We start from the raw sequence: 20,361 nt of genomic DNA, 5'->3' as shown, positions 1-20,361 counted from the left end.
AAGCACACCTATAAAACAAAAAAAGAATGTGTGCAACTTGATGCACTGTATGGCCAACTGGGCACACATGAGTGTGCAATAAAAAATCAGCATACACTAACATGATTTAGGCACTGGAGCCAAAACTAAACTAGCCGTCAACCGTGCAACTAGATATCCCTTACCTGTGCAACTGCGTAAGTGTGGCTAAGCCAACTAGGATATGTACTGTTCTGATTTGCAAACTCCTGTACAAACGCATACCCTTGACAACAGGGCACACATGAGTGTGCAATCAAAAATAACACACACACACACACACACACACTGCATGAACATGATTTACATAGTATATCCATCTGAATACCATCGATTGTGCAAGTGGTTAGGCCTCATTGTGCAACTTCAATAGTTGGCTAGCCAACTGAGATTGTATATGTGTCATCCAACTACGTTTGCGTTCCTGTGCAACTATTACAACAAACTAGCCAAATGGTTACTTATATGCATCCAACTTACGAGAAAACAGAGAAACCACACGGATGCACTTACGAGAAAAAGAGAGGTACATAATGCAATGAAGCTCTACAAAGAGTATCATGTTTAACGAGACAATTGTAGTGTAGGCAAGAATAGTTGGATCAAAATAGGATCCTGATCCATACCAATAGTGACAAAATTAGAACAGCTCACCGTGAAAATCCTACTCAAACCCACCATTAAAATCCTAATCGTCATAAAAACCCACCATAATCCTAATCACCGTAGCTCCTATTGAGCAAGATGTCGAAATGTAGTTGTGTAGTTGCCACCACCTTTAACTGCCCATTACCATGTGAGATATACAACTAAAAACTTGCATATATAATGCATTACTAAAGTTGCATCATTTAGTAGTAGAGTTGCACCATATAGCACCAAAAATTGGCCGACTACCTTCCTGTCAAACTTGTGAAGTCTGTCTGTGCAACTATATATAATTAAGTGTGCAAACTATTCTACCTCTGGTGAAACTTGTAATACCTCTATGTGCAACTAACCATGCCAAATTTAGCATTGCATATCACTCAATACAAAAAAGAGGCATCGAACTGGATCGATCTCTACCTCCTATGAGAGCTACCATAACGACAAATGCAGTCTAAGAGAGAAATAGATGGATCAACTTGCATCAACTACAGATCTGTGAGTTTGAAAAGTTGGATCGTAAATCATACAAACAATGACAAAAAAATCTTTAGAACTTCAATTGTTTTCATAGCCTTACATCACTACCAAAACAACCTTGGATCTGTTCATCTAAGAACATTTTCAGTTCATTAGTTTCTTATTTGTTATGATGTAACCCAATGAATGTTCAAATCAATGTTGGAGTAAGAGAAACACTACCAAATCAATCAGCCAGCTGGATTGATTACTCCATGTATCACCACTGTGCTAATTAAGCATCCAAGTGAAAACAACTCCAAGGTCCAAGCAACAGGCAACACATGCATATCCTTCTATCACGAGAGCCCAATCTGAATTGCAAGTAGCCAAGTACTACTGTACTAGTAAGTAGAAGCAGACTTCGTATGATGGCGTTGACCCGAGATTGGATCTGGTAGGGGAGGGAGCAGCGTGACGATTGGGGAGGATGCCGTGGTGTGCTGGCCGTCGTTCTTGGCCACACCGCACACGCCGCCCTGGACACCAACCAGTCCGTCGTCCTTGGCCCCGCCATCCACATCAGCAACATCGACTATGGGGAGGAAGTGGAGGAGAAGGGCGACGCCATAGGAAGAAGGGCAGGAGAGAGGTGGCGCCATGGGGAGGAAGGGGAAGGGTAGGGCAGCGCCATGGGGAGGAAGGGGAAGAGTAGGGCGGCGCCATGGGGAGGAAGGGGAAGATAGGCGCGGCAGGGGAGAAGCGGCGGGGGCGCTGCGGTGGAGAAATTGGTCGAGAAAAGGGACGAGAGGATAAGGGTGTGTCGCGTGGAAAGTCTCTCCCCCGACCAGGTAGCACCTGCAAGTGGTACTCGCGACAACACTAGCGAGATCGTGCGGCTAGGAGCCGGCCGCTCGTTCTATCGAAATAGTGCGTGTGCACTTTTAAGGATTTGGGAATAAAGAAAACATCTTTTGAACAAAGATAACTAAATGACTGTCTATACTAGATAGAATTCGTACAGTGGTTTTATCCCGATTCCATAAAAAGGAATGGGGTCACAAAATTGCAATGCACATAGCTATAACAAGTGTAACATCCCTAACATAATGCAAATTTTACGAATAAAATTGTAATCTTTTTGAACCTAGAGACATATAAACCCTATAGCCTTATATATCTGAAAAATACACTTCATATGTTTTTGGAAAATATGAAATAGATAAATACACTTTATACTTTTGGACGCATCAAAAGCAACTGAGAAGAGAGAACATTTTAGGCCCCTAAACATTAACAAAAGAGAAAAATCAAGTATTTTAAGCTCTTTCTAAAAGTTGAAATTGAAGTTCACAAGGGGTCAAGTACCACGCACCTTCATGGACTCGTTAAAAGATGTGTGTTTCGTCACATCGAAAGGAGACCGTCCGTACGGTATATGTTAGTACCCTGGTGCACCTTGATAGCCCCCAGTACCAGTATCCTTCCCTTGTTGTCAGAAAACAAAATAAAATGTGATGAGCAAAATTTGGGTGGACTGTTGATGCAGAAACTCACCGATTAATGGTGCTGCATCAATGGGAATGATTCTATGTTGGTATGATGGCATTGTGGTGTTTGCAGCTTAGAGATTCATCTTTAATTGTAATGATGCTTTGAAGGCTGAGATATATGCGTTGATGCAGGGGATGGCCTTGACACACCAACATTCAGAGGGCAGTATAATTGTTCAATCAGATTCCTCTAGAGCTCTGTCAAGCCTATCTGATTCTAGACTGAGCAGGTCTACATGTGGGCAGTTAGATGTAGAGATCAAGTCACGCATGCTCATTCGGGAGTTTATTGTGCTAGAATTTTGTCTACTTTGGGCCTAGCCCAATAGCAGTTTCAGAAATTCTTAATAAATCCTAGAGGCCCACGCAGCCCATTCGTGCAAGGCAAGAGGTGGAACTAAAGTTTAGTCCCACATTGCTAGTTTAGAGGGAGTTGGACCTCTTTATAAGGAAGGTTCTTTCCCCACTAGTATGAGCATGAGAACATGAGGGACATCCACGCGCGCTCCTCTTCCGCCACCCGCCGCGCCGCGCACTCGAGGCCAAGTTTGGGGTCTCGGATGCATGCACTGAGCTATGAGATATAGTCATTTGCTAGAGAACTTGAGCACTTCAATTGTATGCTACCGGACAAGTTTGTTGCCGGAGGTATCATCACTAAGCTTCCTCCTTCGTGGAGGAACTTTGCTACCTTATTGAAGCATAAGAGGCGGGAGTTTTCCGTTCCGGATCTCATTGGCACTCTTGATGTGAAAGAAAAGGCGAGAGCAAAGGACACACGTGCTCGAGGTATTGAGGGAGGATCTAGTGCCAATGTGGTATAGAAGCAGAACTTCCAGCCCCACAAGTTCAAGAACAAGGGCAAGTTTGATGGTAAAGCAAAGTTTTATGGGAAGAACAAGGCTGTCCAGCACAAGAACTTCAAGAAGAAAGGTGTTTGTCATGTGTGTGGAGATCCTGATCATTGGGCTCCTAGTTGCCCTAATCGCTATGACAAGCGTCATCCTGGGAAAGGCGGCAAGACCGCTAATGTTGTCATTGGAGACATTGACATGAAGGATGCTGGATATGGTATATTTCCCAGTATTTTTTCAGTTTGTCATTCTCCTGATTGGTTGATTGACACGGGTGCTAATGTGCATATATGCGGTGATATTTCTATGTTTTTGTCTTATCATACCACAGGGACTTCAACCGTGCTAATGGGCAACGGTTCAAGTGCTTCTGTTCGTGGTGTTGGCACGGTCGATCTGAAGTTTACTTCGGGGAAGATCGTGCGGCTGAAGAACGTGCATTATGTCCCCTTCGTCAATAAAAATCTTGTTAGCGGATCTCTTCTGTGTAGAGATAGCTACAAGCTTGTCTCTGAGTCGAATAAATTTGTAATATCCAAGTTTGGAACCTTTGTTGGTAAAGGCTATGAGTCAGGAGGCCTGTTTCATTTATCCTTATCAGACGTTTGTAATAAATTTGTTAATCATGTTTGCAACAATAGTGAATCAAATGTATGACATTCACGTCTTTGTCATGTTAACTTTGGTTGCATGTCGCGACTAGCGAAGTTGAACTTAATCCCTAGTTTCACCACTGTCAAGGGATCTAAGTGTCAAGTTTGTGTGCAAGCTAAGCAACCTCGTAAGTCACACACGACTGCGGAAACGAGAAATCTTGCACCACTAGAGCTCATACATTCAGATCTTTGTGAAATGAATGGTGTTTTGACAAAAGGTGGAAAGAAATATTTCATGACGTTAATTGACGACTCCACTAGATACTGCCGTGTGTATCTTCTGAAATCTAAGGATGAGGCTTTGAACTTTTTCAAGATCTATAAAGCTGAAGTAGAAAACCAACTTGATCGAAGAATCAAGAGGCTTAGGTCCGACTGTGGTGGAGAGTATTTTTCCAATGAATTTGATGCTTTTTGTGCAGAACATGGTATAATCCATGAGAGGATGCCTCCCTACTCACCTCAGTCAAATGGGGTGGCCGAAATAAAGAACCGTACTCTAACTGATTTGGTTAACGCCATGTTAGACACATCGGGTCTCTCCAAGGCATGGTGGGGGGAGGCGATATTGACGGCATGGCATGTTCTAAACCGAGTTCCCACAAAGAACAAAGAGATAACTCCATTCGAGGAATGGAAGAAGAAAAGGTTAAAACTCTCTTATCTGCGAACATGGGGTTGTTTGGCGAAAGTCAATGTTCCAATTCCAAAGAAGTGGAAGCTTGGACCAAAGACTGTGGATTGTGTTTTCCTGGGATATGCTTTTCATAGCATTGGATATAGATTCTTGGTTGTAAAATCTAAGGTACCTGACATGCATGTTGGCACGATCATGGAGTCGAATGATGCGACTTCCTTTGAAGATATCTTTCCCATGAAGGATATGACTACCTCATCTAATCAGGAGATGCCTAGTTCATCGAATTAGGAACCAGTTACAATTACCAAACCTGCTATTTCGATGGAACACTTTGAAAGTCCTGTGGAGGAGAACAATGAAGTTCCTACTAGGAGCAAGAGACAGAGGGCTGCAAAGTCTTTTGGTGATGATTTTCTTATCTCGTAGATGACACTCCCAATTCTATTTCAGATGCCTATGCATCTGAAGATGCTGACTATTGGAAGGAAGCAGTTCGTAGCGAGATGGATTCCATCTTGGCGAATGAAACTTGAGAGATAACTGATCGTCCTTATGGGTGCAAATCTATAGGATACAAATGGGTATTCAAGAAGAAGCTTATGCCTGATGGTACTATTGAAAAGTACAAGGCTCGGCTCGTGGCTAAGGGTTATACCCAAAAGAAAGGTGAAGACTTCTTTGATACTTACTCACCTGTGGCTCGACTGACCACTATTCGAGTTTTACTTTCACTAGCTGCCTCACATGGTCTTCTTGTTCATCAAATGGATGTTAAGACTGGTTTCCTAAATGGAGAGTTGGACGAGGAAATTTATATGGAACAACCAGATGGGTTTGTACTAGATGGTCAGGAAGGAAAAGTGTGCAAGTTGTTGAAGTCTTTGTATGGACTCAAGCAAGCACCCAAACAGTGGCATGAGAAGTTTGAAAGAACTTTAACAGCTGCAGGCTTTGTTGTGAACGAAGCTAACAAATGTGTGTACTATCGTCATGGTGGGGGCGAGGGAGTTATACTTTGCTTGTATGTTGATGACATACTGATTTTCGAAACAAATCTGAATGTTATTAAGGATGTTAAGAATTTTCTATCTCACTGTTTTGAGATGAAGGATTTAGGAGTGGCTGATGTCATTCTGAACATCAAGTTGTTGAGAGATGATGATGGTGGGATTACATTGCTTCAATCTCACTATGTGGAAAAGATCTTGAGTCGCTTTGGTTATAGTGACTGCAAGCCCTCTCCAACACCTTATGATGCAAGTGTGTTACTTCGAAAGAATCGAAGAATTGCTAGAGATTAATTGAAATATTATCAGATTATTGGCTCGCTTATGTACTTAGCCAGTGCTACAAGACCTGACATCTCTTTTGCTGTTAGCAAACTGAGTCGGTTTGTCTCAAAACCAGGAGATGTGCACTGGAAAGCTCTAGAGAGAGTTTTCCGTTATTTGAAAGGCACTGCAAATTATGGAATTCACTACACCGAGCACCCAAAGGTGCTTAAAGGGTATAGTGACTCAAACTGGATCTCAGATGCTGATGGATAAAGGCCATGAGCGGATATGTATTCACTCATGGAGGTGGCGCTATTTCTTGGAAGTCTTGCAAGCACACCATCTTAACGAGGTCAACAATGGAAGCAGAACTCACAGCACTAGATACAGTTACGGTCGAAGCAGATTGGCTTCGTCGGCTCTTGAATGACTTGTCGGTTGTTGAGAAACCTGTACCGGGTATCCTTATGAACCGCGACAATCAAACTGTGATCACGAATGTGAGCAGCTCAAAGGATAACATGAAGTCATCAAGACACGTTCAGAGAAGGTTAAAGTCTGTCAGAAAAATGAAAAACTCCAGAGTTATTGCATTGGATTATGTCCAAACGTCTAAAAATTTGGCAGATCCTTTTACTAAGGGTCTTTCACATAATGTGATAGATAATGCATCGAGGGAGATGGGTATGAGACCCACAATATGAGTTGTTCATAGTGGTAACCTATTCTTTGTGATCGGAGATCCCATGAATTAGATGTGGAAGACAAGCTATTGGTCAACTGAGAGGAGAATATCCTTACTATTCACAATACCACTCCACAATACTCTCCTAATCTGCATGGCAGGTTGATGTATATCTTAATGTGTTCTAAGTGGCTCATTTAAGCAGAGATGTTGTCCTGCAGAACATCTTTTGAAGAACACACCTATATGAGTCTGATTGTCAAACATCGCAATCTATGAGAGTAGGGTTCTCTCTAGTAAACTCATGAAAGGTCACGGAGTATGACGCATAAGCTCCACCCGCGGGGAAGACCCACGGTAGCCACGTATCGGTCAAGGCTTTATGTAAAGCTAGATTCGTAGAAAACTTGCAGTTTAAGGCCCAGTCCACTGTTCAAGTTGCTTATTAGTGTAGCATAGAGTTCTAGATGGAAATTCAACTTAATAGTCTCCACTGCAGTACCGGTATATAAAACAGTGTTTTGGAACCGAAGGCAATTTTTGTGTGCCTCTAGGATCTGGTGGGGGATTGCTGAAATTTTGTCTACTTTGGGCCTAGACCAATAGCAGTTTCAGAAATTCTTAATAAATCCTAGAGGCCCACGCAGCCCATTCATGCAAGGCAAGAGGTGGAACTAAAGTTTAGTCCCACATTGCTAGTTTACAGGGAGTTGGACCTTTTTAAAAGGGAGGTTCTTTTCCCACTAGTATGAGCATGAGAACAAGAGGGACATCTACGCGCGCTCCTCCTCCGCCGCCCGCCTCGCCACGCCAGGCCTCGTCACGATGCGCCGCGGGTTGCGGGAATGAGCCGAGCCGATGTCTAAATTTTTGCCACGCACTACGGGTATAGAAAAGGTCACACGAAAGCTGAAAAGATTTTTGCAAAAGTGGGGTTCGAATGCGAACGGTGCAGCCCTTCGGCTGCTGGCGGTTCGCTTCATCTCCGTCTCGCTGCCCTCTCGCCTCCTTCTCTTGCGCCTATAAAAGGGAGGTCGCTCCTCCCAGAGAGACGCACCAGAACCTCTTCTTCCTCTCGCCACAAGTTCCAGAGCACTGCGCTGCTGCTATGTTCTTCCCCATCCCTGCTTGCGGCGTGCACCGCGGGTCGGGACAGTAGGCCTCTGAAACCGCACCTTTGAGTCATGTACGGGAGAAGGGTGATAAGGTTTTTGGGGAGCGCTCAGCGCGACTACTGACTTCTTCGTCACGGACGCCCCAGACTCCGACGACTACTTCCCCGACGATGACTTCTTCCCCGACGTTGACGGCCTTCTCGACGACATGGTTGGCGACGACACCGACCCCAAGTCCAGTGCTACTGCTGCTGCTATCCCGCACGTGTTCTTGCTCTTTCTGTTAGAAGTTCTCTCGCAGTTCTTTGCTCTAGTGTCTGTCCTACATATGTTAGGTTCTACGCTATCTATGCAACCTGTTCTACTATCTGCTTTAGACATGTTTGGTTGCAGTTCATATATGAAGATACTATTTACCTTCTCTTTGTCAGATCGCATGACTACTTTTATCCATGTTATATTAGTCATGATTTATCTAATATTTCTATTAATAAAATCATTTGGTAAATTGCTCATATTTCCAACATATTGCTTATAAGTTTAGATGAGAAAAAAATAGAGTAGCAAACCATTCGGCTTTATAAAGTCATGAAGAATGAAGCACTGTTGTGTGCCTTGGTTAAAGACCTCCTTGTGTAGAGCAGGTATTGCCTCTTAATGTAACCCTATCATTATTGAACAGAACTCCCTATTCACCGCAAAACAAAAAGGATGTCCAAACTTATAATTACAGGCATATTAAGGACAGTATAACCGCATGTAATCCTTGCCCTCACAACGATTTGCATTCTCGGCCGTCCGTTCTCGTGATCTATGTGTTTCTGGCCGTCAGATCTCCATTGAAAAACGTTTTGTCCTGCATTGTGTGTAACCTGGCCCAACTGTCCTGTGGGCTGTTGCTCCAGGGGGCGAAATGTAGGCCTCTAGTAAACTGGGACGTCAACCAGCCCATTTCAGCTCTTCACCAACACATCCAGCCCAACCGCCGCCGATAGAGAGAGAAGGATGAAATATGTTTTCTCTCATTCTATTCGTCATTTTTCCCTTCTCGAGACGGAGGCAAAGGCTTTGCCTCATCTGTTAATCAAACAAAATATAATTCAGGTGCGCGGAGCCGGAGCCGGCATGTTCGCCCGCTGGGCCGAGTGTTCGCCCACTTCTTTTTCTTCGCCTTTAGAGAGAAATCCGTGTCCGCCCCAGCAAGAAAACGTATGCGCGTGTACGGCTGATGAATCCACTTTCTTTTACACTTCTGTATCTTACTCTATCTTGTTTTTTAGTATTATCTAAAATAACTGATGAATTATGAATTTTCCATAACTTAGGTAAATGCTTTACCAACATATGTAGTGTAGTAAAAAAAAATAAATGGAATTTAACTCTTTCATGCTTACTTTAACTAGTTATTTTGGTTTTCTACTGGCTGCTTTAACTATAACCCCAGTTTGATAGATCTCCTAGACTAGAATCACTCCTTCCGGCATGCAAGACTTGAGTCGCCATCTCCATATCGGGGTCTGGGAAGCTCGTCTGTCTGTTTGGGGCCCGCTAATATACCCAATGTACCCGCAGCAATATGATGAGAAGCTATTCCCCCCGGAACAAAAGGATCAAAACCTTCTGCACCGCGTCGCTAACGCTCGGCTAAGTCGTCGAACCCTCGCGCTGACCATTCGCTTTCTCAGTAGCGAAAGCGCCATTCTTGTAACCGTCACCTGTAATCCGCGCAGGTGTGTCCGCACCCCCTAGAGTGGACGAGAAAGAAAGGATTTTTTCTTAAAATATATCTCTTCTCACCATCCCCATAGTGTATGAGACAAATGTATGCATTTCGATTAGGGTCGTATTCTATGGTTACGATTCTACCAGATATGTCTTTTTGATTCCGTCGAAAATCTATTTTACGGTATAGGCGCTTATGACCTCCGCTAAAAAAAGATTGAACATGTGGTTCCGAGTTTCGATAACTTCTTCTACTTTCATTTCCTCCGTCTTCCAAATCGCAGAGTTAATTCAAAAGCCTAGGTGTCCCGCAAGCACATGTACACATCTTGGATTTTACCGTCTTAAGATGGAAGAAGATTCGTTCTCCTACCCATTTCTAAGTTAAGCAAGAGATAACTCATAATTTGATATGCACTCGCCAGTTCGATACCCACTGAAACTATGGATACGATAGACTCGGGAGGGGGAAAGGGTTACTTTATTTGGGCTGCTCGAATTCTCGTATATCAATGCTACATGAATGATTCACATAAGGGAATTCCAAGTGGGTCGAATAGGACTAGGGAGCTACAGCGTGTTTGTTTCAACACAAGAAGTGCCGATCCAAGCTTTAAGAACTCAATCGTCCGTCCGACCGAATCACTCGTTTATGGCTCTGATTCCAAGTCAGGGGTGGTCCTTTCATCTCTCTGTCTGCTCCATGCTCTATAAAGGATCATGAGCAGGTTTAATGCTAGAAAAAACGAGATCTGCCTAATCATTTCGGTAGATGAAGTAGTGGGAGGTCACGAAGGAAGTAACGTCTGTAATGCATTGTATGGCCCAGAATAGGTCCTATTCTTCTACCTTTTCCAGGTAGTCGATGGCTATTCACAGCTACCACCTTAACACCAAAGAAGAGTTCGACCCAATGCTTTATTTCTGTCTTAGTGAATCCCGAAGTGCGAGACGATCTGGGAAGTGAGGGATGCCCTTCCTGGGTATCACGAGCGGCGAGGCAGGTACGGCTGGAGGAAAAGCAAGGCAACAGGGTGCTAGGTTTAAGCAAGTATTGTCCGTCCGATCATTGGAATTTACCTAGTTAATTAGTGAAAAACTAGACAAAAACCGATACAACAAGTGCCAAGCCCACTCTCACACACTGAAGCACACATGGCTAAGCTCACTCTTGCCGACAACATGTCGAACACACAACTTCCACCACTGCTGGAAAGAAGAATCCATGACTACTATGAGAGGAGCAACCATGGGACCCTCCCGCGGAAATTAAGGCAACTCCAACGGGGCGACCTAAACAGACACGGATTTTGTCCGCTTTTTGTCCGTTTGGATCGCCCGTCCGCGTGTCCGCGTCCGCTTTTCTGTTTGGGTCGGTCGGTGTGCCCAACGGGCGCGGGATGCATTTTTGACATGTCCGCGTCGTCATTTCGTCAAACACTTGGAGGGCGAGCTCCCGTGTCACCTCGCCCACCGCAGCTCGCCGCGCCAGCTCGCCGCCGCCGCCGCAACTCGCCCCGACCCTGCTGCTACGGCGCCGCAGCTCGCCCCGACGATCCAAGGACGGGCACGGCCGGGCGCGATGAGGCGAGGACGGGCGCGACCGGGTGCAGCGAGGCAAGGCCGGGCGCAGTTGGGAGCGGCGAGACGAGGCCGGGGCGAGGCGAGGCCGCGGCGAGTCGACGACGGGCGGGGCGGAGCGAAGCCACAACGGGGCGCGACCAGCGGCGGCTGGCTAGCACACGCGCGACCAGCGGCGACAGGCATCAGCACCAGCATGCACGCTGGCAGCGGCGGCTAGCTAGCTAGCTAGCACACGCGTGGCCAGCAGCAACACCCGCATGCATGCTCCACCAACGGTGGCTAGCTAGCTAGCTAGTACGCGCGTAGGACAGCAGCGACGAGCTACCTGGTAACGTTCGGGATCGGGAGGAGGAGCTGCCCCGGCATGCACTTCACGACGGCGAGCTGGCTCCTGGGCAAGGAGCTCCGCCGACTCGTGGCGCCGGGCGAGCGCGTCAACGCCTGGAGCTGCGGCGTCCATGGCCTGCTCCGAACCAGGCACGACCGGGCACGCGACGAGGAGCAGTTGGGTGAGCACGGGGAGGGCCGGCTGGGCGCGACGCGGGGCACGGTGGCGCTCCGGCTCGAGCATCTGTGACGCCCGGGCGCGAGGGGAGGGGAGGCGAGGCGAGGCCGACTGCCGGCGTGGGTGTACGGGTGCTCGTGGGCTAGGCAGAGAAAAAGGAGGAGAGAGATGAGAGGTGGTGAGTCTGTGCCAAGTGGGCCAGCCTCGCATGCAGCGGACGAGGAGGACGCAAAGAGCGCCCGCTTTGTGTCCGCGCGGACCCAATTTGCGTCTGAAATGGGTCCGCGCGGACACAAAGCGGACAGAAAATAAAAATGGGCCAGCGCGTTGGGCAGTGTTTTTTGTCCGCACGAATCCAAATGGACATGCGCGGACAAAATGGGTCCGCCCATTAGAGTTGCCCTAAGGGCATGCACTTCATATGACCCGCACCCTTGATATGTCAACGAGCGACATCGAAGGCAACCTTGCCACCCACACAACACGAAGCTGAAGCTCTCAAAGCTGCAAAGTCTCGAAGCCGCCACCATCCACCGCTTCGTTGCGCCCTGCACGGTCAACCGACACCACTTTTCGGGGCCGCTGCCCCAACATACCACCGCTCACTCTCAAGCTACAACGCTGCACGACCCGCCCGCCCGCAACCCACGCTGCACAGGATGATCGCCCGCAGACCAGGGCCGCCGCACCACTCCGGGGTCCTCTTATTCGTTTGAATATGTGTTTTCCATTCTCTGTTCACCTCGGTGATTGGACTTTGCACAAGTGCTGATCCATCGACAGATTAGCTGCACGGCCGCACCCGACGATCCGGCGTCCTTCTGAAGTCTTAACGCGACCAGGGAGCCGGGCATATAACTCGGGCCAGTTGAGGCGTACAGGCGCATAAATGGGCACTGGCTCGCTTGGCAGGCACGACTCGAGCACCACTGATCCGGCGGCCAAAATGCGTCGTATGGCCAGTTTTAATGAGGCACGGAGATAAGTCAATGAACCATATATGGCTCATACTCTGCACCCGCGGCATGTGACGGCCTTTACGCCCCGCCGGAATCTTTTAATTCGAGATTTATATGCGCGAGCGAACCCGGAGAAAAAAAAAAGAGGTGGCGTGCAACGCACGCCGACGACAGGGCTGCACCTGTACGGAAAATGCAGAGGCATGCGGTTTGGACTTCTGGATGATCACTTTTTTTTTGGATACAAGTGTGGGCGATCACGTTTTTCTTTTAGGTGCAAAAAATTGAGTCTGGACGTTCACGTGCTCTGATGTGCTTCACGATTCGCACAGCGGGGGGCAGCGTGCTCCAACTTTTTTTTCCCATGGTCCATCTGAGCGATGGTAGGCCCAATAGAGTTGGGCTCACTATGGGCTAAGGTGGGCCGATTTAAGGGTCTTTTCTGGCCAGGGGACGCGTATACCGATTAATTTCCGCTTCGAGGAAAAGAGATTGGAATTCGGAAAAGAAAAAGGAGAGGCGACGGGGTGGAGCAGCAGGGGGAGAGAAAGTAGTGGCCTGGGCGTGCTCCGCTCGCGCGACGAGGGAGGGAGGCGATGGAGGGCGCCCCGAGGGCAAACACGCGGCGCCGCCGGCTGGTCGAGAGGGGATCAGATCGTCTGGCCTTCATCACCGGCCAGACGCGCGACCTCCCCCCCGACCCCTACCCAGGTAACCGCCGCCACAGGGGTCCGATTTCTAGTTTTGGGGTGTATCCAGATCGACTACCTGTTGCGTTCACGTCAGATTGATTGGGCTAGATTGTAGCCGTGTTTAGGAATTGACCATCGAATTCAGTTTCGGGGGATTTTTCCCGGTCTATGCGTTGTAGGGCTATTCGATTAGTTGCTAGATTTAGAATATCTGGTGCCAGGTACAAATCATGGATTGCAGGTTTCCTACCGCGTAATCTTACGTTTCTGGATCATGCACCGTGCGAATTTCGTAATTTAGAGTGTTGGAAGCGGAGATTATGTTGGATGCATACCCTTGTTCTTCTTTAGATATTTTCTCTGCCTAATAGGACGCGAATTTGTGTTGGTATATGGCCAAACCATTCATGGGGAGCTTCTACCTGAAGTATTGATGGTTCTTTCGGGGAATTGGTTAGAAAACTTCACATCACTGTATTTTGGCGATTATTAAGGTGTGTTGGTACATACTATCGCTTAAACCATCTCATGAGCACTGCTCATGAGAACCTTCTCCCCAAACAAGGAAGTATTGAGCATCGTTGCATCAGCTCATTGAGCACGTCTCCATGACTCTTCTTAGAAGAGTTGCGATTAAGAGATTCCTCTATGTTGCATCTTAATCAGATAATCGTTAATCGGTTATCAAACTGCCCTTTCCTATGTTTTTGCTAGTTTTATGAGCAACTCTTTGGGTCTTCTATCACAATGTTGTCTTCGACCCACTAGATTGCTTTCTGGTCCATAATTCTCCCTGCCTGTCCCTTGTAGCCTCGCAATGAGCACACGATTACTTTCTTACAGACTCCTTGCGTTCTTATTTCGTACCTTATTAGTTGATGCCAGTTGAACCATTTGAATGCTCTTTGCCTTATTGCATACAAATCTGCCTAAATGTTAAAACATACCCTATGGCTTCTTAACCACCATGTGATCAAAGTAGTTGCCATCTTGCAGATTCACCGGTTGCCGAGCCCCGTCTACAACCCAAGCATAAGAGCCACAGTAGCGAAGGCGACCTACTCCACAAATTCAACGCAAGCAGCGCAGTTTCTGAGATCCAGCCAGTATATGAGCCGCCGTTGCTGCGGAGCCGTGATGATGAAACCCTCAACAAGAGGACTTATGATTATGGAGCAGCAACTGTGCAGCCTAAGAGGGACATGGAAATGAGACCCAGATCTGTGCCTCCGAGGGACATGGGATCTGTGCCTCCGAGGGACATGGAAATGAGACCCAGATCCGTGCCCCCAAGCCAGCCTAACCAAGCAGACGACTCATCTTGGTCTCTGGAAACTCTGAAGCAACTCGTGGATTTCACGCCGCAGGAGATCACCCAGGCCATCTCAGCCACAGAGCTCAACCGCTGCTTAGCATCCATTCTCATCGCCTTCATTGTGGTTCTTTCGAACTGGGGGCTGGACGTTGGTGGCACCATCAGCAGAGTACTGGTTTGCACAAGGCCGCTCCTGTTCCTCATCATAACGAACGTAACCATCGTCATGTCGTTGCTGATGGAGAACAGGGACCCCAATGCGAGGGGCAGACAGGCCGGCATCAGCCTTGGTTCTGATGGCTTAGGGCTGATGCTGGAGCTCGGGATGCTGCTACAGAAGGCGTCTGAAGCTATGCTGATGGACTTCAGCATTTGCGCTGTCATCATGATCTGTTTTCTTTGATTCTGAACAACCTGGTCATGTTTTCTTGGATTCTGAAGAGAATTTAGATAGTTTGCGGAAGCGCATGTAGAATTTCTTTTTTCTTTTGTTGCTATATCGTACTCTTATGTCTATTTATCTGATCTTGTAACATCGTCTCTGGCTGGATTTTGATTTACTTTTGTACCACTGTTTTGTTTGTATATACGCTTATACAGTTCACTGGGACCGAGTTCATCCAGGATTCCAGGCCTACTATCTTCCAAGAGATTTTTACTTGCGTAATACTCCCTCCATTTTTATTTACTCTGCATATAAACATTTATTATTACAAATCTATATGATGTGAAAGTACATTCAATAATGAAATGAATTTAATGGTATTGATTTTTATTGTATATATATTAATATTTTTCTTTATAAACTTTGTTGAAATTTACAAATGTTGACTTTGACCAAAACTAATACGCGGACTAAATAAGAATGGAGGGAGTATTGTTCTGTGTGTATTTATACACTTGTAATGTTGTACTATTTGTTGTTGTATGGGGGATCCATCACTAATGTGTGGATTATCAGTTTATCGGCCAGAAAACATTCTAAACATTTCTTCTGAGAAATTCTTTTCTTGCTATGATACTCTGATGTCTATTTATTGGATCTTGTAACAACCTCGGAATTTTGATTTACTTCTGTACTATTGTTTCGTGTCTACATACAGTTCACTGGGACCTTTTCGCTGGGACCTTTTCGCGCCATTTTTGTGTATCTTTATACAACTGTACACAAGTCTTGCACGTGTATGTAGACTGTCAATTTAACTTATATAAAATATATTGTTTAGCATAAAAATTCTATCATTAGAAAATAGAATATCTAATGTTTGTAATGATAATTCTTTTTTGTAATGTATGCATCTTATTAAGTTGATCAAATTAACGACCTAGGTATATGTGCAAGACTTGTAAACTGAGATAAAGAGAGTATTATTTTTAAGCATGTCTCTCTTTTGTGCAGTAGTAATAATAACAATAATAATAATAATACCGTAGTTGGAGTATTCGTTGCTGGGTCGATTGATCTGAAGTTCCACCGTGGTCTGATTTGTGGATCGTCGATGTTACCACCGAGAAAATATTGTAAGCATTTCTTGTGGAAGAACAAAAATAAATATTGTCAATGCGATGCAGTCCACGCTCCACAGATCAGCTGAATGGCATAGAGACAATCAACGACGGAGGAGCTGCCGAAGCGGTGGGTTTTTTGTTTTTGTTTTGAGGCGTGACCGCTGTACGGCGGTGCGTTGCGACAAGAAGAATCCCTGAAAGGTTGGACGCTGACAAGTGTCGCGCACCAGTTACACACGTGCCGTTTATGGCACAGAGAAGTTGGCCCGAGGACGAAACACATGCCCCAGATGCGCGCGTGTCCACCACCGGCAACACGTGTCATTCACCTCCTGGACCGGAACACATGACTGTACAACATTTATCCAGTCCAGCTACGACGGCAGCATGCCACAGAATCATAGTAAATCCATAGGAACAGTGACTAGACACGATCTTTTTTGCCACGTCAAACTCCATTAGTTCTAACAGACTCATAGTAAAATCTAGCTAGACACTAGTAAACCATTTGCTGGCCGGGAACCACAGCCTCCGTCCGCCCGAGCCAAGTTGTTCGTCAGAGTCTTCTTCTTAAGGCTAAGTCTAAGCACTAGTGGTAGTACAAAGGATTTATATAATGTACACGTCATCATGTAGTAACTAGGATAAGATTACGGCCACGGGAGTAGCGGCGACTGATTAAACAAGGGAGTGTGTCGCCGTCGACTTGGGCGGTCAAGGGGTGGTGATGTCGTGGATGCTCTTGCGCTTGGAGTCGCGCGTGGCGGCGTTGGCCTGGCGGATGAAGTACTTCTGCGCGTGGCTGGCCACCTGCGTCGGCGTCCGGCTCCGCACCGCGAACCGCGAGATGTTCCTCCAGTCCCCCCGCCCGTACTTCTCCAGCCCGTCCAGGAACAGCCTGCGCGCACACACACGCATCCACCAGAGGAGAAGAGTCAATCACGCTGTGTCGCTGCCACGCCGGGCCCACGCGCCAGCTGGGGCCGAGGAGGAGCTCGCTGGCTTCTCCGCGCCAACAACAAAGCGAAAGCAATGCGGAAAGATCGCCGGAAGAATCTCGATTCGAACCACCGCGAGCGGCGACGGTGATTGATGGCTGAGCAAAAGAGAAGGGCTTTCGGGTATGCGTACGTACTTGTGCTCCTCCTCGGACCAGGGTATGCCGCGCCGGCGCTCCTCGCCGCGGGCCTTGCCGGCGGGGCGGCCGTCGGGGCGGGCCTCGTCGAAGTCCCAGCAGTCGGGCGTGTCCACGGCGCCGCGCTCGATGAGGTCGACGTCGGCGACGAGCGCCTGGTAATGCTCCCAGGCCTCCTGCGGGGTGCGCCCCGGGAGCCGCGCCGCGACGCGCTCCCACCGGTCGGGCGCGTGGTCCGGGAGCGTCACCAGCGCCGCCTCGAACGCCTTGTCCTCCTCCTTGGCCCACGGCCTCCTCGCCGCCGGCGCGGCCTGCTGGTAGTACAGGTCCATGGCCTCCTCGCCTCTGCGTCTCTCTGGCCCTCCTCCCTGCGGCGACGACACGACACCCAGGCGCCAGGTGCGCGGCGCTGCGCCAATTAACTGGCGCGCGGGTCGGGGGTGGCGTTGCGTGTGCTCGTGGACGGGCTGGGCGGCGCCGTGTGGCTGTTTGGTTCGGTTCGTTGTGGCGCGTGGGAACGGAATTCTGCTTTATAAAGATCGGCGACGGGCGCGCCCATCCGGTGGGTTGGGTGGGGCCATTCAGCTGCGCGCGCGCGGGCGCACACGTTTTGGGCGTGCGGGCGGGCGGGCAGGCGCTCGGGTGCGGGTGGGGTGGGGTGGCGTGGCGTTCGATGGGTGACGCGTGTGGGGCGCTGGACAGCGCGGCCCCGGCGGTAAAGGTGAAACGGAGGTCGGCCGGCCGGCCGGGTGCGGGGAATAGAATATGGGGAGGCGGTTATTGGTTTGCTGCTTCCGGTGGATTTTCCTCGGCTCCCTCGCCGGGGTTGCGTTTCGCGTGCGACGTTTCGGTTTGTTTCTGGGGTTATCTGGAGAGAATGATGGGATGCAACTGATGATTGGCAACGAGAATTAAGTTCGGTTTGTTTAGGGGTTGTACCTGTAGCTCGAATCGACAGAGATTGCTGGTATGGGTTTATCCGAGAATTGAAGATTCTCATCTGCATCACGATTTTTATTTTTGGGACAACATTTTTTAGCAAGCATAAAAAATTTGTCTAGTTCAGGTTTTTTGCGAGGATTTGTAGTGCTTCACGAAGGGACTTGCAATCCTCATAACAATGGGATTTTCCTAGCTGAGAGCGACGACTTCTTCCCGGATGTCGACCACCTAGTCGGCAACATTACAAACGACGCACCTGCATGTTCTTTCACAGCACTGTATGATCTCATTTTCCTCTCTATTAGGAATTGCATCTGGCCTACTACTTTTATCTATTGATATGGATATGATGTCCGTATGTCATGTACCCAATTGCACGGTTTCTTACATCACTTTGTTACTTGATGAGATTATCATCTATGTTATGATTACCATGTTTCATCTACCGCTTTAGTCAATTAAACATAATGGAAAAATCCTCAAATGTTCAACAATTCAAAAACCTGATATGTGTGGGCAATTTTCTTCAATTGCATTTGTCGCGACTCTCAAATGTGCTACATTTGAGGGGTGAATTATATGAGGTGGTGTGCGAGGGCAGTTTTCTGGCTTACTAGCATGAGCTGTTTTCACGCCTATAAGGGCAAGCCAGAAGAAGTGCTTACTCCCGAATAGGAGCAAGCTTTTGATGCTACAAACACCCTCTTCAATCTTCATACGTGTCGTTCTGAGTGTTCTTGGCGGCAAGATTGTCAATCCCTTCATGACCATCATGGTTGGTAAGGATATGTGTGATGCTCTTGAGGCCAAGTTTGGTATCTGGAACACAGGAAGTGAGTTGTATGTCATGGAGCAATATCATGACTATAAGATGACTGATGACCGTTGATGTCTACTACACAACTTTATTCTTGTAGATTTTGTCGGGCCTCCAAACGCAGAGCTATGTAGAATAATAATAAATTTTCCTCAAGTGGATGACCTAAAATCTATCAATCCGCAAGAGGTATAGGATAAAGGTGGTTATCTCTCAACCAACCCTGCAATCAAATATAAATGGTCTCCTGTGTCTCCAACACACCCAATATAATTGTCAGCTGTATAGGTGCGCTAGTTCAGCGAATAGATGGTGATATATGTGTAATATAGATGGTAGAAATAAGTTTTTGTAATCTAAATATATAAAAACAACAAGGTAACAAATAAAAAAATGAGTAAAACGGTGCCTCAATACCTGAAAACAAGGCTTAGGGTTTGTACTTTCACTAGTGCCCTTAAAAAGTGCAGTAAAAAATCACTCCAAAGTTTCTACTTTTATCGAAGAAAGTAGGATGCAATCACGTAGGTGGCTTAACAGCAAACCACACCAAATTCGTCTTTTCAATCATAATCTATCGAACCACCCCTATGATCGCCATAGGTAGTCCCAGAAATCATACCATGGCAACACCATATGATACTATCGTTCAACTTGTGCATAGAGTACCCCAATGTCAATACGCGTATCCGCAAGTTAATTACTAGACATGCATCATGTAATCACAAAATCTAAAATGTTCAATACAACATAACAAAACTTCGAGGAGCAAGACTCAATTCAAAAATAATAGAAGGGGAAGCATCATATGATCCAACTATATTAACAAATCTCATGATACAATTAAGATAAAAATCTTTCAAGAATATGAGTTAGAGAGATCGAACACATAGTTACTAGTACATACCCACAGCCTCAAGGATGAACTACTCACACATCACCATGAGAACAAAGAGGGATTTTTTGGTGATGGTGATGAAGGAGATGTCCCCGGCGGCATCCCAGCACCACCGTACGAGAGGGGGAAGGGCATCGTCCTCCTCCTACTTCTTCATTGACCTTTCAGGGAGAGAGGGAGCTGGTGAAGTTATGTACCTAGGGTAGGGTCATAGATCTGGTCAAGATACCCTCCCCAAGGACATCCCTAGAAGAACCAGAAGTCGTCGAAGAAAAATCATCATCCACTCGACCATAAAGCCATGTTCCACTCGACATTCTTGAGGACACTCGACCATGCGAACAACCATTCAACTACCATAAGATGGAGAGCCTCTCACTC

The 20,361-nt window shown here is 47.1% G+C and overlaps 2 protein-coding genes across 2 annotated transcripts; one reads left to right on the top strand and one right to left on the bottom strand.

Annotated features, from left to right (window-relative positions):
• Positions 1-13,153: 13,153 nt before the first annotated feature.
• On the top strand, positions 13,154-15,240 carry LOC125530210 (uncharacterized). Its single transcript, XM_087513549.1, has 2 exons — positions 13,154-13,383; positions 14,361-15,240. Exons 1-2 carry the CDS (start codon positions 13,269-13,271, stop codon positions 15,080-15,082), a joined length of 837 nt encoding a protein of 278 aa, XP_087369675.1. The 5' UTR covers positions 13,154-13,268; the 3' UTR covers positions 15,083-15,240.
• Positions 15,241-16,609: 1,369 nt separating this feature from the next.
• LOC147980756 (transcription factor DIVARICATA-like) lies at positions 16,610-17,836 on the bottom strand. Its single transcript, XM_087513550.1, has 2 exons — positions 17,324-17,836; positions 16,610-17,086 (listed from the first exon to the last, which is right to left on the bottom strand). The coding sequence occupies exons 1-2, from the start codon at positions 17,653-17,655 to the stop codon at positions 16,903-16,905; spliced, it is 516 nt and encodes a 171-aa protein (XP_087369676.1). The 5' UTR covers positions 17,656-17,836; the 3' UTR covers positions 16,610-16,902.
• Between the last annotated feature and the right edge of the window lie 2,525 nt (positions 17,837-20,361).

Source organism: Triticum urartu, chromosome 3A (genome assembly GCF_056163025.1).
Source record: "Triticum urartu cultivar PI428250 chromosome 3A, HENAU_Tu73, whole genome shotgun sequence".
Taxonomy (NCBI): Eukaryota; Viridiplantae; Streptophyta; class Magnoliopsida; order Poales; family Poaceae; genus Triticum; species Triticum urartu.
The sequence above is the reverse complement of the archived record's forward strand: the minus strand, read 5'-3'. Positions and strand labels throughout refer to the sequence as shown.

Coding starts and splice junctions, on each gene's coding strand:
- LOC147980756 (XM_087513550.1), bottom strand. CDS start 17,655: ATGGACCTGTACTACCAGCAGGCCGCGCCGGCGGCGAGGAGGCCGTGG. Junction 17,087..17,323: donor TGGTCCGAGGAGGAGCACAA/GTACGTACGCAT, acceptor GTGTGCGCGCAG/GCTGTTCCTGGACGGGCTGG.
- LOC125530210 (XM_087513549.1), top strand. CDS start 13,269: ATGGAGGGCGCCCCGAGGGCAAACACGCGGCGCCGCCGGCTGGTCGAG. Junction 13,384..14,360: donor CCCCCCCGACCCCTACCCAG/GTAACCGCCGCC, acceptor GCCATCTTGCAG/ATTCACCGGTTGCCGAGCCC.